At 37.6% G+C, this 23,824-nt stretch overlaps 1 protein-coding gene and 1 long non-coding RNA gene across 4 annotated transcripts in view; both read left to right on the top strand.

Annotated features, from left to right (window-relative positions):
• The window catches only part of GATM (glycine amidinotransferase), a 16,274-nt gene extending 5,368 nt beyond the window's left edge, over nucleotides 1-10,906 (top strand). For all 3 annotated transcript variants that reach the window (XM_019668681.1, XM_019668682.1, XM_019668683.1), the window contains 7 exons: nucleotides 2,956-3,151; nucleotides 3,920-4,110; nucleotides 5,083-5,220; nucleotides 5,366-5,530; nucleotides 7,163-7,226; nucleotides 7,695-7,811; nucleotides 9,854-10,906. In XM_019668681.1, coding sequence (XP_019524226.1) covers nucleotides 2,956-3,151; nucleotides 3,920-4,110; nucleotides 5,083-5,220; nucleotides 5,366-5,530; nucleotides 7,163-7,226; nucleotides 7,695-7,811; nucleotides 9,854-9,966 — 984 coding nt within the window. In that variant the 3' untranslated portion in view covers nucleotides 9,967-10,906. The remainder of the gene's footprint in view (nucleotides 1-2,955; nucleotides 3,152-3,919; nucleotides 4,111-5,082; nucleotides 5,221-5,365; nucleotides 5,531-7,162; nucleotides 7,227-7,694; nucleotides 7,812-9,853) is intronic.
• Nucleotides 10,907-12,106: 1,200 nt separating this feature from the next.
• On the top strand, nucleotides 12,107-21,535 carry LOC109396666 (uncharacterized). The gene is made up of 3 exons (XR_002126884.1): nucleotides 12,107-12,191; nucleotides 12,687-12,801; nucleotides 21,405-21,535. It is a non-coding gene; the product is annotated as an uncharacterized LOC109396666 (long non-coding RNA).
• The last annotated feature ends 2,289 nt before the right edge of the window (nucleotides 21,536-23,824 follow it).

Raw genomic sequence — 23,824 nt, 5'->3', positions numbered from 1 at the left:
AAATAAGAAATTTTACTGAGATTTCCTAGCTTTCCAAAAACAGTTTTAAAATCAATTTGGCAAAACACCCCTGTTAAAGATTTTAGGTTAAGACTACAAAGTTTCTAGGAATGCAGCCACATCTCTGCAACATTATTAAAAACATCATATACTAAGCATTTAATATAGTGGGGTTTTTTTATCTTGCAGACACTTGGTAAATGATTGCTAACTCATTTAGCAGGGTTATAAAGGAAGTGTAAATAGTTACAAACTATCTCTTGGAAAATGTAATGTGCCCTGGTCATTCAGGACTTTGTCCAACCTTAGAGTATGAGCTATACAAGGACTCAACACTTGTTCAAACAACTTTTGCCTCCCAGGGAAGTTTATATTTATCAAGGCATGCTGCACTCTGCACAAATAGTCACACAGGATACTTTGGAATGTGCCTGGCAAGACAACATGGCCGTGCATCTGCTGTAACCCAGTGTTACATTTTCAAAGGCCTCTTGTCCCTCAGTGAACTGTAAGAGATGTGCGTGGCATGAGAAGGAGGAAGTGGTGAATGGATGTAGTACCAGGATGTGTCTGAGAGGAATATAAAGAGTCGTTATTATCCTCTCCTCTGGTTGTCGCGGCAGGACTTCCTAGGGGTAGAAAACAGTGGAGGACTTTTGTTTTTTAAAAGAGTGGATTGATCTTAAAAAGTACTCAAATTTTTAATACTGATAATGTTTTTCATGGGCCAGCAATTGAGCATGTTGTTTGACTATAGGTCTTCAAAAGTAAAGCAACTAATAATTTAGACCGAGATCAGCAAACTTTTTCTGTATAGGACCAGATAATAAGTATTTCAGATTTTGCAGACCCTAGGTCTCTGTCACAGCTCTTCAACTCTGCCATTGTAGTGCAAAAGCATCCATAAACGATGTAAATGATACAAGGAAATATTTTTTAAATACCTGTTTTAAACATCTTTTAGAAACTTAAAATATATAAATGTACGTTGCCTTGCCACCTTTTGATGAAGGTCCAAGGCTTTTTCTTTTTTTTCTTTTAAAGATTTTATTGAGGAATTGGGGGAGGGAGCAGCGCTGGGGAATCAGGGAAGGGGAACAGACAAGTTGCTGTCCTTTTGTTCTTCAGTCTAGTTGTGGAGGATGTAGCTTCACTGGCCCATGTTGGTATTGTGATCACTGCACTCTTCCCAGCTGAGGCAGATCTGTCGCCAGGCATTGGACGACCACTCACTGTAGCTCATGCCAGTTGCTCACGCTGGGTGCCGGCCAGCCACTCACAGTAGCTTAAGGCAGCCCCACTGCAGCCTACACCATCGCGGGTGACTCACGGCAGGCAGCCCAGCTCCAGGTCAAGCCGTTGTTCACCATCTTAGCTGTAGAGGGCACAGCGTCACTGGCCCATGTGAGATACAATGGTTTGGGTAGTTAGATACATGGGTAGCAGCTGGTGCTACCCTGCTGCTCAAAGCTTGCGCTCCCAAGCCAACTCTTAACCAATGAGCCACTCAGCCGGCCCAAGGCTTTTACTTAGCATTGGGATCTTTTCATTAGAATTATGCTTTATCTATCTTGATAAATTACAGCCATATGCATCATCTACATTTCCCAGTGTATTTCTTTAAATTGAGAACTTAGCCACATGCAAAACAATATCAATGAAGAATCCTTCTAGATTTTTATACTTTTGAAAAATGGATATTTTACAGTTGTGCTTACCCTGATTCAACAGTAATTTTTAGCAAATTGAGCCTTTTTTTAAAGCATTCCACNGGCAGTGTCACTGGCCCTCATATGTGGGATCCGAACCGGGGCCCTCTGGCATCCCAAGCGAGTTCTTAACCATCGCGCCACTCGGCCGGCCCCCAAGCCAACTCTTAACCAATGAGCCACTCAGCCGGCCCAAGGCTTTTACTTAGCATTGGGATCTTCTCATTAGAATTATGCTTTATCTATCTTGATAAATTACAGCCATACGCATCATCTACATTTCCCAGTGTATTTCTTTAAATTGAGAACTTAGCCACATGCAAAACAATATCAATGAAGAATCCTTCTAGACTTTTATACTTTTGAAAAATGGATATTTTACAGTTGTGCTTACCCTGATTCAACAGTAATTTTTAGCAAATTGAGCCTTTTTTTAAAGCATTCCACTATTGTCCATTCAGTTGTCTTTTAAAATACATTTAACCCTTGGTCACTTTCTAAATGTTAAGCTTTTTTTTTTTTTCAGCTACTAAATATTTGTGAATTCATCTGTCAGATCACTTATTTCTATGGCATAAGGACCTGCAGCAATATGAGAGCCTGGATGGAATGGAGAGAGGGAAGGTGTGGTGGGGTGAGACGCATTGGCAGGGAAGGGTAGGAAGCATCAAAGGCAGACTTGCACCACCGCACAATTCTGCCAGGTGGTAATTCTTTGGATGGGAAAAATCAATAATGGGTTTTCAAGAGAAACAAAGCATATATGAGCGTATAGCCCTACCCTTTAAGGAGGCATGACCTATTTTCCTACAAAATATCTTGAAGTGCTGTTCTAGACAGAATTCTGGGATGTATGGATAGCTCATGGTTTTATCTTAGTATAGGTGTGCAGTTATTCTATTAGATTGTTTCATTTGTTCTTTTATTGAGACTAACAGGAGCACCCATCTCCTGTTTTGTCTGTGAAGCATGTAAAAACTGGCCCAAAAGGATTTCAAGCCCATGTGAGGGTAGACACACTGTGAGTGGTAAGGCATGAGATCTCAGACGGAAGAAGCAAAAGGTCTTAAAACATCAAGGGGATTTAGAATTCTTCACTCAACACATATTGAGCGTCTTCCCAGAGAGGACCTGGTCTTAGTCTCAATTCTGTTAAATTATATAAATCATGCTGCACTGCCTATGAACCTATCATGAGTTACATTTTTCTCCTGTAAGTATTTCACTGACTTTCTCCTGCTTCTAGGCCAACACATATGAAAAGTACTGGCCATTTTACCAGAAGCATGGAGGCCATTATTTTCCCAAAGATCATTTGAAAAAGGCTGTTGCTGAAATTGAAGAGATGTGCAATATTTTAAAAATGGAAGGAGTGACAGTGAAGAGGCCTGACCCCATTGACTGGTCGTTAAAGTATAAAACTCCTGATTTTGAGTCTACGGGTAAGCGATATCAGATACCTAAACTGCTAGTGTCTTAATTTTTAATTTCTTAATATGTAAGGAGAAAACTGTTCATTTCTCAACAATTCCTTTGTTTTAATAATCCTTCAAAACTTTAAAGATTATTTAGAAACAGTTTGGTTCTTTTGATATGATTAAGATGTACACATTCAAAACTCCACTGTAAATCTGAAATCTCGGCCAAAGAAGCTGTTTTTTAAACTTTATGGTAATTTTTTTTATATAAAAACAGTGGATTCTATTACATTTTCCTCAAGAACAGAAATTAAGAGAGGAACAGAAACATTCCCATGTTATTTTTTTTAACTGACACTGCTATAAGATTGTTCTTATGCCTGAGTTTAGTGTTCTAATTCATAGTTCTAGAAGTGATTCTTGGCCCAATTTTTATCTGGTGCTACTGATGTTCCCTGAAGAACTCTGTTTCTGTGTAGCAAGAAAAGCTTATAAAAGGTGAAAGCTTGGCAGTTCAAGACCACTTTGAACAAGGACCTTATTGTTTCTTTCTTTTTCTTTTTTCTCTTTTTTTTCCTGTTTGGCTTCAGCATCCTCACACAAAATTCATGTTAACTATCTAGTATATATCATTAAATATTTTTTCCATTTGCACATAGTTATATACATTCACACGTACAGATGTTCTGTAATTTTTTTTTTTTTACCGAGAAATGGGATCATAATATGTAGACACCACTGTCTTGGAAATGAGCATTACTGAGGTTGTTGTGGAACTTTTGGGTCGGACAGGTTTATATGGCGCGATGCCTCGAGACATCCTGATAGTTGTGGGGAATGAGATTATCGAGGCTCCGATGGCGTGGCGCGCTCGCTTCTTTGAGTACCGCGCATACCGATCCATTATCAAAGACTACTTCCACCGTGGCGCCAAGTGGACAACGGCTCCTAAGCCCACGATGGCTGATGAACTTTATGACCAGGTAAGTCCCTAATTATAGTTGAGCATATTAGTAACTTTTCTAAATGATCCACAGAAAGTGAGCTGGAGATTCTGATACGTTGTATTTGTTAATGCGTTTCAGAAACTGAGAGCATCACCTACTTTTTTAAAAAACGGTTTTATGATGAAGAGTAAATGATATTGTGAAACTAATAGTAATAGTAATAATAGCTAACACTTATTTGGTGCTTATTTATGTGCCAGGTCCTGAGCTCAGTGCTTTATTTACATCCTTAGTTCTGTTTATACTTCATAACAACCCCATGAGGGAGTAGTATCATTCCATTATAGGGAGGAAAACTTGCCTAAAAGCACACAGTTATTCATTACTGGAGACAGAAAAGTCTCTAGGCTGAACTCCATTCTCTTCTTTTAGAAAAAAGAGTTTGGTCTACAAGCCAACTTCACAGTAAACAGAAGTATATTATTAGATCACTTACTATTTGATCATTTATAGAAAGAATCAAAAAATCAAAATGTCTTCTAGGGGTTTAAAGACAGAAATAAATAATAAACTCATTCCACCACACCCAATCAAATTTGGCAGGGGTAGCATGGCATCTCATTTTTATGGTAAGAGTTAGGCTCAGGACCAAATGCCTTTTCTAAAAGAACAGAATGACTTCATCCTGTTGACTTTCAATATTGTAGGTAGCTACATAAATCAGTATATGGGTCACGGAATATTTTCAGAATCATTACTGCCTCTGTACCGCTTGCTTCTACGTATCAGGAAATTACTGTCATGCCTAGTTTTTAAATTTTTTGTTGTTGACTTCTTTTTGGTTTGGTTAGCATGGGCCTACATCTTCCATGCATGTTCTAGTCTAGAACAGGGTAGCAGTATTTTGGGAAATGATGACGTTAAACTAATTTTCTTAGTAATGAATGTCCTATAAATAATTTCCACATGAACCAATGCATTGTGTGTGTTCATTCTTGTTCCACTTAGGATTACCCCATTTATTCTGTAGAAGACAGACACAAATTGGCTGCTCAGGGAAAATTTGTGACAACTGAGTTCGAGCCATGCTTTGATGCTGCTGACTTCATTCGAGCTGGAAGAGATATTTTTGCACAGAGAAGCCAGGTTGATAAAAGCTGCCTCTGAAATTTCGCACTTTATTGCTGTCTTTTTTTTATTTCCAAATTCAAATATTTTCATCCTAATTATTTTTAGTTATCTAAATGTAGAACCAAATCTTTATCGCTCTACGTCTTCCTTTTATTTTCAGGTTACAAACTCCCTAGGCATTGAATGGATGCGTAGGCATCTTGCTCCAGACTACAGAGTACATATCATCTCCTTTAAAGATCCCAACCCAATGCATATTGATGCCACCTTCAATATCATTGGACCTGGTCTTGTGCTTTCCAACCCTGACCGACCATGTCACCAGGTAAGGGAGCTCTTAGGACTCTGGAAGAGTAATAGAGTCTGGCAACTGAAGCAATTGCCATCTTTATTGTAAGTACCTCCATGCTTCCTAATGGTTCTAAATGACAGATTCAGCAATGTTCAACATTCTTATGATAAAAAATTGGATTGCTTATGTTACATTAAATACAAGATGTCTAACACTCAGAAATATAAAGTGTAGGGTCATCAGACTTTGACCTTGGCTGCCTGCTGCTGCCAAAGCGTCAAGTTTGTGCTTTTGTGTATGCTTTTGTCAGAGTGGTATTACAGTAATTCCACCTTACCTTTGGGGAGATACGTTCTAAGACCCCCTGTGGTTGCCTAAAACCTGCATAGTACAGAACCCTATATATACTATGTTTTTTCCTGTACATACTCATATTATACATACCTATAATAAAGTTTGTAAGTTGGGCACAGTAAGAGATTAACAACTACTAATAAAATAGAACAATTATAATGACATAATAAAAGTTAGGTGAATGTGGTCTCTCTCTTTCTCTCTCTCAAAATACCTGGAATTTTCCATTTAATATTTTCAGACCGTGGTTGATCACAGGTAACTGAAACTGCAAAAAAGCAATGCTATGAATAAGGGGAATTACTGTATCTCATAACTTGCAGCCAAGGTTCCACAACAGCTGAATTGCAAACAAGATGATCCCTGCATGTCTGGGGCAATGCCATTAGGCAGTGGGTATCTTCCCTGTCCAGTGGGTCAGGCCTACTTTGGCCACCCCACCCTGCAGGAGGAGCAGAGCCGCTGCACTGCAGCTGGTGTGTCCCCGTCACTTCCACCTGTTGCCCCCTACTTCCAGTTGGGTGGTGCATGATTTTGTGTTATTTACCAGGCTGTGGTACACCTTTCTAAAATCCCTGTTTTACCCTGTGACTCTTCATTTTCGTCCCATATATTTAAAGCCCGTGATCAAGATTACTTATTCATTTCATTTGAATATAAGTCATTGAAAATACTAAGTGGGAATGTGAACATAGGGATGGCTGAGTTACAATAAATAGGTTACTAAAGACAGTTAGGGTTCTTTGGGAATACAACCCTAACATGTGTCTTTAGACCACGGACATGGATACAGAGTGATGGACTATGAAGTGGATGCACGATGGGTTTGACACAGTCACATGCAGGGGTCATCTTGTTTGCAATTCAGCTGCAGTGGAACCTTGGCTGCAAGTTATAAGATATAGTAATTCCCCCTTATCCATGGTTTTCTAATAACTAAAATAGGTAATATTTTCATTTTCTTCATTGAGAATTTCTCAAGGAAAGTATCTTTGGTTATTTATTTATTTTATTGGTTTCAGGTGATCTTTGGTATTTTAAAATCTCTGAAACCTGAGAAAAGCACAAGAATATTTTTAAAAGCTTTACCATTCCTGTTGCTTTTTAACTTTAATCTGATAATCTGGGGCTTTTACGTACATTTTTAATTAGGATTCACAGAAATTTTTAACTTTTTTATGTTGACAGTTGAGAAAACAGCTTCTCAAAAAGAATTATTAATCATAAGGGCTATCAGAGACAAAGAGTGGTAAGAATAATATATATAGATTTAAGCCTCTTTGGTTTTTGTTTTCCTTTTTGATCTTGCAGATTGATCTTTTCAAGAAAGCAGGATGGACCATAGTTACTCCTCCAACACCGGTTATCCCAGATGGTACGTTTACTTTTATATACTCAGAGATTAAAAGTGATTTCTTCAGTAACCAACGATCTTTCCCCCATAGACAGCAGCCCAAATTTTAGTAATTTAAAGAAAATATTTCCCTGATAAGAAGTAAACTGGTGCTTGGGACTACGGATTCTAGAACAAGACTGGACTTGTGTTCACAACCTCTCCTTCCATAGAAAATGAGAGTGAGAAGGTGGGAAAAATCAGTATAAAATAACATCATAAAACAAGAAATGACTTTTTAAAGAAAACAAGGTGAAATCCAAATGTGTAACGAGTATAGATTGACTCATAACATTTATAGATAAACTGTCTTAAGACTAAAATAAAATTTTGCAGGGGAAGTGAACCACTGAAAGAATTGAACTGTCACTTTAATATTCTTCGCTTTCAAATCCTCGCTTTAAACAAAAACGATAGCAGACATGACTTAAAAGTTGTTGCTATTTTTAGATCACCCACTATGGATGTCATCCAAATGGCTTTCCATGAATGTCTTAATGCTGGATGAAAAACGCGTTATGGTGGATGCCAATGAAGTCCCGATTCAAAAGATGTTTGAAAAGCTGGGTATGTACAATACATGAAACACGTGGTCATACATGGAAATATTAAACAAGAAGAACTGAAGAAATGACATGCTACAATAGGTCTGATGTATGCTTTATCTAATTGCTTTTCTGTTCCGTTTAGAGTTACTATTTCGTAGATAAACAATATTTTTGTTTTCAACAATCGTAATCTCAGAAGGTTGGAGGTGCATCCCAGGCACCCCTTAGCAACCGTCTTCTATGACTTATCCAACCTCCTGGTGCCCATGTGTGGAGAACTATGTCTTTGTAGATGAGCATATCGATTATTCAGCCTTTCCACAAATAAGGAATTGTTGAGGGTCCTTTAAAGTAATTTAATTGTCATTACATATTTTAAAGGTACAGATACAGAAGTGACTTATATGTGTGATAAGCATAGCAAACAAAATAATAGAATGCAATAGAGGGTGTCAGTAAATCATTCAACTTTGAACTAAAAAGCAGAACTGGCTTTTATTTGGGTGGGAATTTAGTTATCTTGATATTCAAAAATTAGGCCGGTTATTCTAATACTATTGAGAAAATGTTGAAAGAAAGGATTTTCATATGGCTATTATATAGAGCAGAGATGTATGTATGATGATCACTCTTAATATACTTGGCGCATCCTAAGTGTCAAATAAAGCCTGGTAGTACACATGTTGTAATTGAGTCATGCTTTCATTTATGTCTTATATTTCAGGTGTACTGCCCAGAAAAAATTATTTGACCCTTTGACACATCTCTCTTTAATGTAGTATCAGTTCAAAAGGATTGGCCTTTCAGATTTAGGTTGAGCACAGTCTAATGATTTAACCCCTAATGCTGTGCTACCTTTTGGGGTTTTTTTTGTTGTTGTTGGTGGTGGGGTTTTTTTTGGGGGAGGGGGCTTTCATTAAATAACCTAATTGCTTAGATTCCATTTCTTTGTCCATTAAGATTTTATTGTTTCTCAACTTAAAATATTGAGTACCGAAGATCTGATTTATCATTTTACTTATAATAAATTCTTTTTAGGCACAGGGAACTTGTTAAAGCAAACATTTTCAAGCAACTGAATTCTCTCCAATTCAGGATTAATATGGATCTAGCAATCTGAATGAGATAAAAACATCTATCATGAACCATATGCTTGTGATTAAAAGCCCACTTCTTATTCCAAGCCCACTCCTTACCACTGTCCAATCCCTATTCTTATTCTTCAGAGCCCTGCTCAGTCTCACTTTCTCAGGAAAGTCTTTCTGGTTGGCTCCTACTGCCTTCCTCTCCCTCGGTATGTATAGCAAAGGAAACCTTAGTGATCCTGTAGCTTATCTTTCTCCTCCAAATAATGGGCTCCTTGAGGGAAGAGAATAGATTTTCTTTTAAAAACCCCGTCATGCCAAACACAACAATTTTTACTAAATACTGTTGGATGACTGGACCATGCACTCTCATAGCCACGTCAATACAAATAGTGCCAGATCAAACTAATTAATTGTCTGAGTAGCTTTGGTACCTGATGCCGATATAGCCCAGATATTAAAATATAAGCCCTGTTCCTTTGTTTGCTTAAGGTGGCCTGGTAAAGCTAGTTGTGTCAGATAAATTCTGTTTACATGTGAGTAGGTAATAGGTAGTCAACTTTTCAGGTTGGCTAAATTATACTTCTCCTCCTAAATTGATGTGGTAAAATTAGAAACAGTCTGACAAAATAGTTAAAGCATAATTCTAAAAGGCCTTGAAGTATCAGTGCTTGATCGTTTTTTGAAATTTGACAAACACATCTGCTCACCCTACCTATTGACTTGTGAATAGTCAACAGCACAAAATAGACTTCACAGTCTCTTCTGACTTTTTAGTGAAGGTTTTTATATTAGCAGTGGACTAGAGCAGATGAAATAAAATTGATGAAAATAATACTGAAAGACTGTCCTGGGTTGGGGTAGACTTAAGGATTCGAACCACAGGATTCCTACCCATCTTTAGGCTTTACTTTCTATAGGAGATTCTTCATGTGCGTCCATCTAACTGGTCACATCTCTCTCTCTTTCAATGCAGGTATCAGCACCATTAAGGTTAACATTCGTAATGCCAATTCCCTGGGAGGAGGCTTCCACTGCTGGACCTGTGATGTCAGGCGCCGAGGCACCCTCCAGTCCTACTTTGACTGACCATGCCTGATGGAGCTTGTGGCTTGGCCCAAATAAACCTAGGAAGCGTAGGGACACGGTTCATTCTCCTGCTTTAAAAAATGCATGAACTGTAGGGCTTTAAACAATCATATCCTTAACAGGGGTCTTCTGCCTGATTTATGTGTATTCCTTTGATTTAAGGGAAATAACTTGTGCTAGGTCTTACTCTGTACTCCTAAATTTATTTGCTATTTGGCTTCAAGTATAAAAATTTGGTGAATCTATACCAAGAAAAAAATTAATTCGAGTAACTTGGCCGCTAATATTTAACCATCTACCTCTGTTTTTAATTTTCTTACCAAAAGGCAGCTTGAACTGTTGGTCCTAATCTTCATTTTTTTTTTTTTTTTACTTTTTTGCTAGACTTGTGAATATTTGTATCACTCCTTTTTTTCTGAATGAGAGAAAGACTTAGGATGTACACGAATCTTAAGTAGAACCAGATAATTGTCTCTTTTTCTAATAAGTAATTTTGGTAATTTTTGTTTTTTAAAAAATAACCTAGACTATACAAACATTTAAGTGAATTTTCCATAAATTTTTTTAATATTCTCATCTCAGCACTGGTGATATTTGCTACTAAAAAACCTCTTCATTCAACTTACCTCATTTCAAGTGATTTATTTTAATCTTTTTCTTCTCTGTCTAAAATTTTACAGAAATAGTTAGTGCAATAGGATATAACTATCAGTTCCCATTTCTAAATTTTGATGTTTGGTATCTAGTGGATACACTGCATGTTCAGTAATCTAAGATTTGTTTACAGATATGCAAATTATTTAAAGTGCAAACTTTAAAAGCATTAAAAAAACTAATGGAGGTAAAACCTACATGTGATGTGAAGTAATTTTAATGCTGAATACTGTACATGTATTTTTATTCTAATAAACGTTTGTGTTACAGAATGGATTGTATCAGAGTTTGGCATCAGTCTAATTGTTTTGAGCATAAGTAAATTATAGAATGTAATGTAGCTCTTGGGACAGAACTCAGATGCTCTGAAATCATCAATATATTTGTCCCTAGTAGATAAAATTTTAAACCTAATACTTGTATTTAGAAATGTTTAGCAAAATCAAATTTTATTAATTTACTCATTCAAAAATGTCTGAATGTATTCTGAATATAAGGGACACATCCTAGGCCTCAGAAAAGAGGCTCCATTCTCTAGATACTAAATGTTTTGACTCATGATAAATCTGGGGGGCAGGGGAGATGTACTTGAAAGTGAGTCTTTGGTTTTGACCATGCCCTTGCCAACACCTTTAACTCCTTTGTATCCTGGTATCCTTTTTCATCCTCCACAGAAACACCTACACTTGGACATAATCCTGCTTAAGAAATCTATACAACCATGTGGACCGGTGCACACTTGGGGTATATAGTCCCAGACCTAAATGCTACTTGGTAATTCTGTTACATACCCCTCCACATTCTCCTCAGTGGCTATTCGAAACCTTCACTGTGCTCTCTCACCTGATCATATTATTTCATTTTTCTCAGAGAAAATAGAGGCCATCAGGTAACAGTTCCCTCAGCTTTTCTGCTCCAATCCCATGCAGATTTATCTGCATTTGCCTTTTCTGGTTAAAGTTCTTTCTCTCCTTGCTTTTACTAGTTAAGCTTCTAAAGAGAAAAGTCAGAACTTCATCTCATCACTTGCCTTTAATTCTCAACCCTCTACAAAGAGACACTTCCCTCACTGCAGCAGAAAAAGGGGCGAACCTTCTGACCAGATCTAATCCACACAACTGTCCTTTGATTCTAATCTCTCTCCTCTTTCAGGAAATTACTACATCAATTATCACATTTTTTATAACTCTAGCCTATGTGTGTGTGTGTTTTCCCTCAGCAAATAATCATGCTTAAAATAAAGTTCAAACAAAAACAATTTCTCTGGCAGCTTCATTTTCCTTTAGAGCTAAGCTCCCTGAAAGAATACATCTACTATCTCTCCACTGTTTCACCTTTTATTTATTCCTCAACCTCCTACTAGCTGATTTCTACCTTATCACTGCAAAGTACTGATGCTATCTTTGACGTGACCTCTCCAGTGTCATTTCCAGCAGATACTATTCAGGCCTTATTGATCATTCCTTTGATTGTCTCTCCTCTTTTAGGTTTCTGTGATACCACTTTCTCCTGTCTCTTCCTATTGATTTTCAGACTCCTTCACTGGATTGTCTTCTTCCTGCCCTTAAGAGGTGGGTGTTGACAGAATCCTGTCATTGGGCCTTTTCTCCCCTCCTAGATCCCCCTGGGTGGTCACATCTGTGCATAGGTCTTCCCCTCCCACATTTCCACTAAGAACTCACGGGCCACGTGGAAGGGGAGGCCCTATGCCCAGACCTCCTAGTCTTGATCTTCTCCTAAGCTCCAGGTCCTTTTCCCAACTGTCTGTGGACATTATCTGGCTGTGCAAAGGCATTGCAGGCTCAACACAATATCACCACTGACTCTGTTGGCCAAGCCATCCTGGATTCTTCCCTCTTCCTCATTTTGTCCCTTCTGTTAGCCTTTTGCATTGTTATTTAACAAGACAATTATTTCAACAAAGGTGGCCCAATTGAATGACTTAATAAAGTCTATTTTTAGATCCTATGACACTACTCTTAGGTATTCTGTTTTGTCAAGGTTTTGTAGGAAAACAGAAGCAGCCTAGTGTCCTCCACACAGCTGCTACTCATTTTCTTTTCTAGCCATCCTCCACCACTCCTGCAACCCAATGGCTTCTCTGTGACCTGTAGCAGGCGGAAGGCACACCATCTGCTGCTACAGATGCCGGGTGTCCAAAGAACATGCCAACAACTTCAGGTAATCACCCTTCCTAAGGAACACCACGTCTCTGTAATTCCCTGTGTAGAGGAAACAGCTACGTGTATTAAGATGAACCATGGACATAAAATAATGAACTTAATTTTAAATAAAAATACCAAACATTGACATTGTAGGGCAAGTGTAGTTCCCAGTAAAAAGCATTCCTTTCAAGAATAGCCTTCAAAAATAAAGCTCATGGATCTGACCACTATAGTGTGTTAACTTGTATCTACATAGGAATACCATCCAATAGTTCAGGGGAATGTAAAATGACACTACCTCAGATTTTTTTGGTCAACTTTTTGGATGCATAGGTTCTTTTGAGAAAATAATATTAAAAAAGTGATTCCCATCACTTAGTGCACTAACAGTATCAGTTAAGTAAGGTTTGATTGTTAAAGACTCAGGACCCAAAATGGCAATGCTTATAAATCTACAGTTTATCGCAGGAAAAGGACACAATAGAGCAACAGCATTAAAGTAAGGATATGCATCACAGCCAAAGGCTGCCTCACAACAAAGGGTCCAGAGCAGCCAAGCCCAAGCACCATTTTGTTATCCTTTCAGGATGCAGTCCACCACTCCACCCTGCCATCCCCAAGTTTTACAGTCTGTGCAAGACCTTGGATCTTTGGGGAGTTATAGTCAATCATCCCCAATCAGTCATATGATTTATGATCTTAGTAAGCTCGCCTTTAACTTGACCCTCATGTTCTGAGATAATCATAATGCCAATATAGTGTATTAGGACATTGTCCAATTGTACTAGATCTAGGTCCCACCTAACCAGACTGAAAATACACGGGGAAGTTCAAGTATCTTTGAGGCGATACAGTAAATACGTATTATAGACTATAACACATGAATGCCAATTGTTGTTCCTCTCGCTGATGGCTAATAATGAGAACAACACATTTTCTGTGGGATTCCATGGGGTGAACTGACCCACTTCTTGTGATCTGTCTCTGTGGATAGCAGGTTTCTGCTTCCTATACCTTGTTTTCTAGATAAGCTATCACTCCTGCATCAACTGTCTTCCAAAAATTTGTGGACAGCTCTCATTGTTTCCTCTCTTCCCTTCGCTTAGTCCTTGTGGGTTTTTACCTTGTTATTCTGCTGCTATCACTTTAGGGCAGTTTCCAGGGAAAGTAAAGATAAATGTTTATCTTTAATCCACTTCAGTCACTAAATGTATGGAAGTTTTTAGATCGTTAATTCTAAGTAGCATGAAAAAGCAGGAAACTGAGAGTGCCCCCAAAATCTCTATGAGATTTTATAGGAAGTTGGGGAACCCACAGCTTAGTCTCTTCAGACTCTCAGGATGTAAAGACCCAAAGCACATATAAAAACACCAAAAAAATAAAAATTAAAAAAATAAATAAACCAAGGTTGGGAGTAGGGCGAGGTAAATAAAGTACTCACTTTGGGCACAAAATTTAGGGGGTCCAAAAACCTCAGTAATCCAGATAAATAATACTTTAATGCAGTCTTACGAATTAAAATTAATAAATTTAATGAAAAACCCATGATGAGCAAAATACCGAATTTTAAAGACAGGATCAGTAGTGCTGATGTTTCTTTTGCCTCAGGCTCCAATATGGCTGTGTGCAACACCACTGCACACAAGGATTAAGGTGAAGGGGAAGTAAATCATCTCCTGCACTGTCCACAGCCCAGCTTCAAGTCACCTGGCTAGCCTAGAAAAGTCTCTAGCCTGGGATTGGATGAAGATGATACCTGATGGCGGGCACTCCCAGGTGCCTTAAAAAGTCAAAGTTCTTTGAAGAAAGATAACATCCACCTAGGCTTCAAACTATTTCTAAAAATAAAATTTTATATACAAATCCTACACACAACCGAAGATAGACAGATGCAGGAGGAGAAAAGACCTCTTCAGCAAAACAACATGCAATAGAAACATATCCACAGGGACTCCCGATATCAAATTATCAGACACGGACTAAAAAGTGTCATTCCACAAAGAAACCCAATACCCATTAGCAGTCACTCCCCATTTTCTTCCAGGCTCTAGGCCTTCACTAATCTACTTTCTGTCTCTATAAATCTGTCTATTCTGGACATTTCACAGAAATGGAATCATACAATATGTGGTCTTTTGTTATGGGCTTCTTTCACTCAGCAAAATGTTTTCAAGTTTCATTTATTTTGTAACTTTTATCAGTACTTCATTCCTTTTATGGCTGAACAAAAGTCCATTGTATGGGTAGTCCACATTTTATTTGTGGATTATTTCCAACATGTGGGTTATTTCCACATTTCGGCAATTATGAATAATGCTGCTATGGACATTGGGGTACAAGTTTTTGTGTGGACACATGCTTTCATTTCTCTTGGGTACAGGAGTGGAATTGCTGGGTCACATAGTAACTCCACGTATGACTTACAGAAAAAAAGGTTACATTAAAAAAAATAAAAATAAACCCACTAATATACCAAATCAGTGTATGAGTTGTAAGATTCATTTGTACAATCATCTGTACAATTGTATTATGGTTAAAAAAAGACAATGAAAACAATCTAAGTGAAAAGTAGTTCACATGCAAAGACAGACTGAAGAGATTAGGACTTAGTCTAGAAGGAGGAAAGCTGAGGAAGTTAAAAATCAAAATTTTCAAAGTTAAATTTTGACCAATTGGTTAACTTCCAATTTATTTAATCATTTTCAAAACACCTCAATAAGAGTACAGTCTTGATTTTAAATAAGGTAGTTTAAGGACCTAATAACAAAGTAACATGGGAAGCATGAACTCTGTTGTTTTTACAAGAAAATAGTGAACATATATGAATGTTAATACCTATTATTGAGAACCTACTGCACGTTAGGCATAATCCTAGCCACAAAACATACTTTATCTCATTTGACCTTTCTAACAAGCTTCAAGATAGATATTATTTTTCTTATTAAAAAAGAAAGAAAATAAAGGTTATTGCTCATGTTCAAATCTCTTCTATTTGAACAAAAATTTCTCTCTTAAATCACATAATTCCCCAGCTATTATACATCTTATTTCTCACTCCCCCATTTTCAGAGTGAAATTTCCACTTCAATCCACTTATACCACAAGTTTGCCCCACAGCATTGTCAGAAACATTAACAAAAAATTCAGAGTCCCAGTGGCCACTGTCTAAACTTTCTCTTGAAACACTCTTCCCTTGGTTCATCCTCTAGAGCAGGGTTCAGCAAATTGTGGTCTGCAGGCCAAATCTGAAGTGCCTCCTGCTTTTAACATCCTGTGAGCTAAAGCTAGTTTTTGCATTCTTTAATAGTTGAAAAAAATCCAAAGAAGAATATTTCATGACACATGAAGATTACATGGAATTTACATTTCAGTGTCCATAGATAAGGTTTTACTGGGACACAGACACATTCATTCATTTACATATTGTCTTGTGGTTGCTTTTGTGTTGTAATGGCAGAATTGAGTAGCCATGATAGAGACCTTATGTGGTGCTATCATTGCTTCACACCACTGCTTGCCACTGTGAATCATGCTGTTATAGTTATAACTTGACAGCGTTTCAAGTGCCTTATGTATCACTGTATCTGTAGTATTTTTTGTTTTATTGTCGGTGTATACCCATCACGTCAAAACAAGAAAAACAGACTTCAAACATCATGCTTCTAAGGCACAGTGGAGAGTGGATTATTTTGATCAAATTAGATGGCAAAGCATTGTGTTTATTATACAGTAACATTATATAGCTGTGCTAAAAAAATACAATATATGTTGACATTACCAAACTAAGCACTGACCACAATATTCCCAACTCACAGGAGAGAAATGGTCAGAAAAATTTTAAATGGAATATCTCATAAAAATTTTTTTAAATAAAATAAAAATGGGATATCTCATCACAGCAAAATTTCTCCACAAAAATAAAAAATGACAATAAGGATGCAATTAAAGTAAGTTTTCTACTGGCTCATTTGTTAGCCAAGCAAGGAAAGCCACTGACTTATGGTGAGTTAATTAAATCATGTTTAATTGCAGTAGGTGAAGAAATGTGTCCAGAAAAAACAAACTTGTGGGTAGTAGACTTGTTGGGGTTATCAATTTGTGAGGGGTGTAAATGTCTAACCATCATGTTGTTTTGTACACATGAAACTAATACAAAAAATTTTTTTAACTTGTTAAAAACTATTAGCTCTTTGGTGTGAAGAGTTGCTATAAGAGTTGAGGACATTGGGAGCAATATCAATAGTTAATGAAACAAGAAGGCAAATTATTTTGAATGGTTTTCCCTAGCTCTTGATGGGTCCACAGATATTAACTGATACTGTTCCATTATTGATTATTCTAGGAGTCAGTACTGAGTTTAAAATGACTGAAGAATTGTATCAGTATTCCAACTTGCCCTCCCACAAAGCAGTTCAATGGCTTAGCAATGGTAAACTTTTTATTGCAATTTTTTGAGCTCAGGCTGAGATTGACATTTTTCTGAAAAAGAACTGCCTTCAACTACTATTATCTAACACTAAGTAAATAAATAGCTTTGGAAATTAGCTTTTTCTATAAACTTGATAATGTTTCTTAATAAAGTCGACCTAAAATTACAAGGCAAAACAGAGCTAATGTGCAAAATTCATAGCTTGGTAAAGTCCTTTTGATGACAACTAATGTTTCAATCCCAATCATATCAAGTTGCTTTATACACAGATATATTTTCTAAGCTTGAACTACAATTCCAGCAGTTTTTCTAAACTTCATGCAAGTACAAAGGAATAGTCATTTCAAAATCCATTTAACTGTGCAACTTAGGAGTTTCTACCTAATTTTCAATTTAAAGTGATTAATCTGCAAAGTAATGACATCCTAAAGGTCAACTGTGAAGGGAAGAGCACTTTCTTTTGGTCACTTAAACATTACTGGAAAATGTCATAAAATTTTTCTGACTTTCTTCTCTATTATTTTTTTCTAATTCTTTTATGCTGGAATTGATACCTTTCTTCTTATATTCTCCCAGAAAATGTTTAAACATATAAGACACTTTAATATGCATGAGAACCACCTAGAAGGCTTGCTAAAATGAAGGTTCTTGAGTCCTACAACCAGAGATTCTGATGTAGTAGGTGGTCGCAGACCGTTTTAAAAGAAGTACTGACATAGAACATACCACATTGCAATTTGTATTATAATTTTTATGCACAGGTTATATCTTCTTTGTAAACTTCCTGAAGTCAGGGACTATTTTTAAAAATTAGTTTCTAAGTCTTCCTTGCCACCTCACACTTAGTAGGTACTCCAAAGATGTTATATAGTTAAAAAGGGAAGGGAGGGAGGGAGAAAGGGAGGAAGGAAAGAAGTGGATTCATGTCATGCCAGTTTTATCCTGATCAACAGTATTTATTGTAAGCCATAGAGTTTCATGAGGTGGTCTTGCTATACTTATGTTTTTCATAATAAGTACCAGGTGGGTACTAGACTAGTCAGGAGGATCACCTCTTAAATTATATAAATGTCTAACCACTATGCTGAAATTAATATAAAATAATATTGAATGTTAACTGTAAGTGAAAACTTTTTAAAGGGGGGGGGGGAATAAAAACTATGCTATAAAAAAAAGAAAACAGTTATAGATATTCAGGCAATGTTCCCAGGGATAAATTAGACCAGTCCAAAAGAACACCATATTTAGGATACTTGCGTTCTAAGAATGCAATGCAAAATTCCCCTGGGGTTCTCATTCTTTTACCTTAGACTTCCCTAAAGGACCAAAGCGCTTATTAAAACTAGTAAGGAAATGCCTACATACATATTCCAGGTACAATACTCAAGTAAATAAGCATATTACATTTCTAATATGCAATATTAGAAGCTTGCATTTCCTCAGTGGGTTAGTGTCTGGTGCTCTGGCTTTTGCCAAAGGCTTAATGAAAGACATGTAGACACACATCACACTTCTTGCAATATCACCAGTCATTAAAGGGACGGATTTTAGAGAGCAGCAGTCTGCAATGTATAGACAATTTAGTAGAAGTGTCTCTGTCTACAAAAAAGAAAGATAATCAAGATCGAGATGCGGGTAGCCACAGATTAAAGAACCATCGATTCTCTGCTCATGAAACAACGCCGGAAGTGGAAGTGGCAAGTTATTTTAGTGTGAGAATGTGAATTTGGAGAATTAGGTAGTCAGGAAGGCCTCAAGTAAAACGAACAGCAGAGATGAGTTGCTATTATTGTGGAAAGCTCTTACAAGAAAATAATTGAAAACTCTTCTATTACCCACAGAGCTTTGGAGACTCTAAACTGTGTTTATGAAAATATCAGAGGTCACCTAATGAAAAAGATGTACACTACTTACCATACCCACAGATGTTTCCTGCTACACTCAGTTTCCGCGGCTACTGTGCCCAAAGCAATCTGCAAGAAAGGTGGCAAAAAAAACCCACAATAAAAATGTATTCTCCTTTCTACTTAAATGAATCCCCAGAGCTATACACTGGTACAATATGGGCCCGTTTACTGGTCTGGGCACTCGTTCGCTTTGGCTTCAGTCAATCCCCCTGGAATTTACTTTACATAGGGTTCCATCCAGGTCCTTCCTAAGGTTCCCCAGTGCAGAGATGGCCCCTTGAACGAGCTCAGGAAAAACTGCTTCATTGCTATTAACACATAGAGTTAACTCAATTTACCTCTTGCAGATAATCACCCGAGGGTCATTTATAAACTTAACTGTCTCATCATATAGACTTTTTATCCAACCACAGAAGCTGAATCAGTTTTTCTCTAAATTATCTATTCCTCTATTGTAAAGCCCCTGTATGGTAGATAGGGATTATTAGCCTAGATTTAAAGACAAGACTGAAGCTCAGTTGGATTAACTGACCTGCTCAAGATCACACGATCAAAGGTGATAAAGACAAGAAACCAGGTCTTCTAACATCCAGTCCAATGCATGTGACACTACATCATTCTCTCTCTAATGAAATGAGCTCTGAGCTGCTAACCTTACCTTCAAAGCTAGCCACTGCAGGAGGTCTATATTATAGAGCACAGGCATCACACAGCTGAAGAAAATAATTATTGGTAAAACCTGTGGGAAGAACTAGAAACAGTTCTATAGTTTTCTCAGTGGGTTCTTTCTTTTAAAACTAGAAAGAGGTGCCATTATGCTTAGTATAGTAAAATTTTAAATTATTAAGGGCCAGCCAAGTGGCTCAGTTGGTTAGGAGCTCACTTAAGAGTGTGAGCTCTGAGCAACAGGGTTGCCAGTTTGATTTTTGGCCTGAGCTGAGCTGCTGCTGAGCTGCCAACAAGTGACAGGATGGCTCAGCTAAAAAATTTTTTTAAATAAAATAAAATTATTCTAGCACCCCTTCTCTTTTTCCTGTGACCTCATTTTTTCTTTTTTTAGTTTCAGGTGTACAAATCAGTGTAATAGTTAGACATTTCACTCCTCACAAAGTGATAACCCCCCTTCCCCATCCATTGCCCCTCTGACATCGTATATATCTATCACAAATTCCATTGACTCTATTCCCTATACTATACTCCATATCCCGTGACTATATATATATATATATATATATATATATATATATATATATATATATGAAATTATAGTTGACATACCATTCTTTTCTCAATCAGTTCTGAGACTGAACTTGCAGTTCTGCGTAAAATTAGCCAGTTTGGTTGGGTATGTTTATACCTTGCTACTCAAGGTGTAATGCATGGATGATGGATGGCTAGCATGGGTATTATTTGGGAGCTTGTAAGAAATGCAGATTTGTAGGCCAGATTCTCACCCCAGATTTGTTGAATCAGAATCTACATTTTAGAAAGACTTCCCAAGTAATTCATGTGCACGCTTAAGTTTGAGAAACACTATGTTAATAACATATTTGCTGATTGATGTGTGGGAATATCATTCTGAAAAGGGGTGTCATACTAGCATGTTCACTAACAACCAAAAAAACAAAACAAAAAGAGGTCTGCTACAGTAAATGAATAGCGTGAAATGACAGATGATCAGTAGGTGAAAAGCTACATGAAGGTCAAAATATTTCACTTAGGCCCATGCTAAATCAGCTAGTCCAAATGACTGTGATATTGAAATCATGCTGGTTATCATATTAAAGCATACAATTTTCAATCCAAATCATTTTCTCAGCAGCATAAGCAAATAATATGGGAAAACTTTCCATTTTCATATCCCCTTTATAATCACAGAACAAGAGAATTTTATCATCTGTAAAGGAGCCTAACATCACCTAACCACACATTTCTCTGCCCTGGCTATATATTAAAATTATCTGAGGAGCTTTTAAAACTTGTGGAAGCCCCGGCTCCAGACGTTGATTTAATTATCTAGGATAGGGGCCTGAGCTCTCCATGATTTAAATATGCAGTCACAGTTGGGAACCACTGAGTACCCAAACCCCTCATTCTATAGATGAGGAAATTGGGGGTTTGTTAAAATGGTACCGATATACTATATTTAAGTATTTGTAAATAAGTATGTAATGATTTCTAAAAGGTGAAATTTGTTGATCAAGTGAAGCTTAACTGGACAATTTTCTCTCTCTCTCTCTCTCTCTCTCTCTCTCTCTCTCTCTCTCTCTCTCTCTCTCTCAGAGCTAAAGGTCTTCATTACGCCTGGCATTAACTCTGTAAACAAGCGTTAACCTTTGGGTTAACCTTTCTAACCATTCTTTGAAATAATTGCCAGCCAACTATTTACCTACAGGAGCTCACTCAGGCAAGTTTCAAAAGAATAAAACTTGAGATAACATAGTTGACTCCCACTTTTAACTTTCTTTAATAGAGTTTTTGTATACATTCAAATAGTTTGAAGAACTACTTTAAATAGCTTACAAAATTAAAGACCAAACGAGGATTAAAATCTGAGAGGCAAACAGGTGTTAAGGTGATGTTTTTCAATGGCGGCACCTTCTTTGACACACCTCTCGCCAATAGTGGGGCCTATTCCCTCCCCTTGACACTAAGCAGGCTTGTGCTTGCTCTAATCCACAGAGCAGGGCTCAGCAAACCTTTTCCGTAGAGCCAGAGTAAATATTTCAGGCTTTGCAGACCATATGGTCTCTGTGGCAACTACTCAACTCTACATCATAGCACAAAAGCAGCCGTAGATGATACGAATGGACATGGCTGTGTTCCAATAACATTTTATTTACAAAGACTGGATTTGGCATGAGGCCGTAGTTTACTGATCCCTACAATTGAGTATGGAAGAAGTGATGCTATGTGACTTCTGGGACTAGGTCATAAAAGGCCCCACCGTTTCCAGCTGGGGCTCCTGGAACACACTCTCAGGAAGCTCCCCCTTGGAACTTACTTCGCCATCATCCTGTGGGAAGCCCAAGCCAGAGAGAGAGGCCCCAGTAGGTGCTCTGCTCAACAGCCCCCGCTGAGCCCAGCCTTCACGTCATCCTAGCCCAGGTGCCAGCATGAGTGAAGAAGCCTCCAGCTGATTCCAATTTCTAGCCTCCAAGTCACCCCTCAGCGCTGAGTCTTCCTGGCTGAGGCTGTGGACACAGTGGAGCAGAGACAAAACATCCCCACCATGTTCTATCGGAATTCTGTGAGAATAAAAGAACTGTTGTTGTTTTCACATTGCTTGGTTTGGAGGTGGTTTATTATGCAGCAATATATAACTAGAACAGAGGCTGATTTAAAAAACTCCAAGAGCACATGTGGAAGGCTAAAAAAATCTCAGAACAGAAAGCAGGAGTTAAAGAATTCCATTGAAAACATTTATGCTTTTTTTTGCAGAACAATTTATGTTCATAAGTCATAAATGTAAAGAAACTTGTAATGTGTTGTTCATATGAATAATAGGAACATTCTAGAGTAATACATGAAACAGTTGCCAATCAATTTGGGATTGTTCTAGTACAATGGCTTTATGGCTGCTTGATATAATAAATCTAGTCATTAAATATTTATTTGATTGAAAATAGTAAGCAACTAGGGTGGGCTAATTTAGTTCAACTGGCAAAACCAGTTTCTGTGTATGTGTAAAACACCAAATGCTCAACTATGCTATGATTTCAGACACCTTATAGGGAATAGTAAACAAAATTTTTTAAGCTAGTCTATACTAGAAAAGCTTTCCAACTTTAAGATACGATCTATACTATTAGTTACATGGAAGTTGTTATAAAATCTAACCTACTAGATCTTCACTAATGCTGAACTTCAGGAATACATTGGTCAACAATTTGGTAACAATTTGGCTATGTGTTTAAACTTCCCTCCTGAACAAGCAAAGCCCTGGAGTGCCATGCCTATGCTGGGGTTCTGGGAGGCTGTGCTGGATATGGGACTGTATCAGGATTGTACTAAGAGATACAGAGTTTAGGGTGAAGCAATTTTGAAAGCATTACTCTTGAGACACAAGTAAAATCAAATCTGGCATAAGAGACAAAAACCAGGCATGAGATAAGGGTACCATCTTAACCCACCAACACAGAATGAGCATTTATAAGAGGGACTAAAAATTTATCAGAGATATTTCAAGAGGTACTGGAGCATACCTGCAGGGACTTTTTCTAAAGAAGTAAAAGGGTTCTGAGACCAATCCCAATAACTGTGTGGAGGTTCTCCCCACACACACACCATCGAGCAATGCTTGGGACACCAGCTGGATGTCCTACGATTCCACTCAATTCTGGCATTACCTGGAGATAGCAACAGATTCCAAAGGTAAAGAAAGGGCTCAGTCCCACAAGACCACCCTCCACTTCAGAAGCCAATTGCAAGGGCAAGTTAATACCTGTGCTTCTGACCAACCAACTATAGCTTGGAGGTCCCAAAGTTCCCCCATCAGATGCTAATTGCAAATCCACATTGTTACCTGTACTCCTGACCAACTGTGTATAAATCAGAGGTTCCCATAATCTCCCACCCCTTTGGATTTGGTTAATTTGCTAGAGTGAGTCACAGAACGCCGGGAAACATTTACTTATGTTTACCAGTTTATTATAAAAGGATGTGATAAAGGATATAGACGAACATCCAGATGGAAGAGACGC

The sequence above is a fragment of the Hipposideros armiger genome, unplaced genomic scaffold (assembly GCF_001890085.2).
Source record: "Hipposideros armiger isolate ML-2016 unplaced genomic scaffold, ASM189008v1 scaffold_531, whole genome shotgun sequence".
Taxonomy (NCBI): Eukaryota; Metazoa; Chordata; class Mammalia; order Chiroptera; family Hipposideridae; genus Hipposideros; species Hipposideros armiger.
This window is presented reverse-complemented; position numbering and strand designations above follow the sequence as displayed.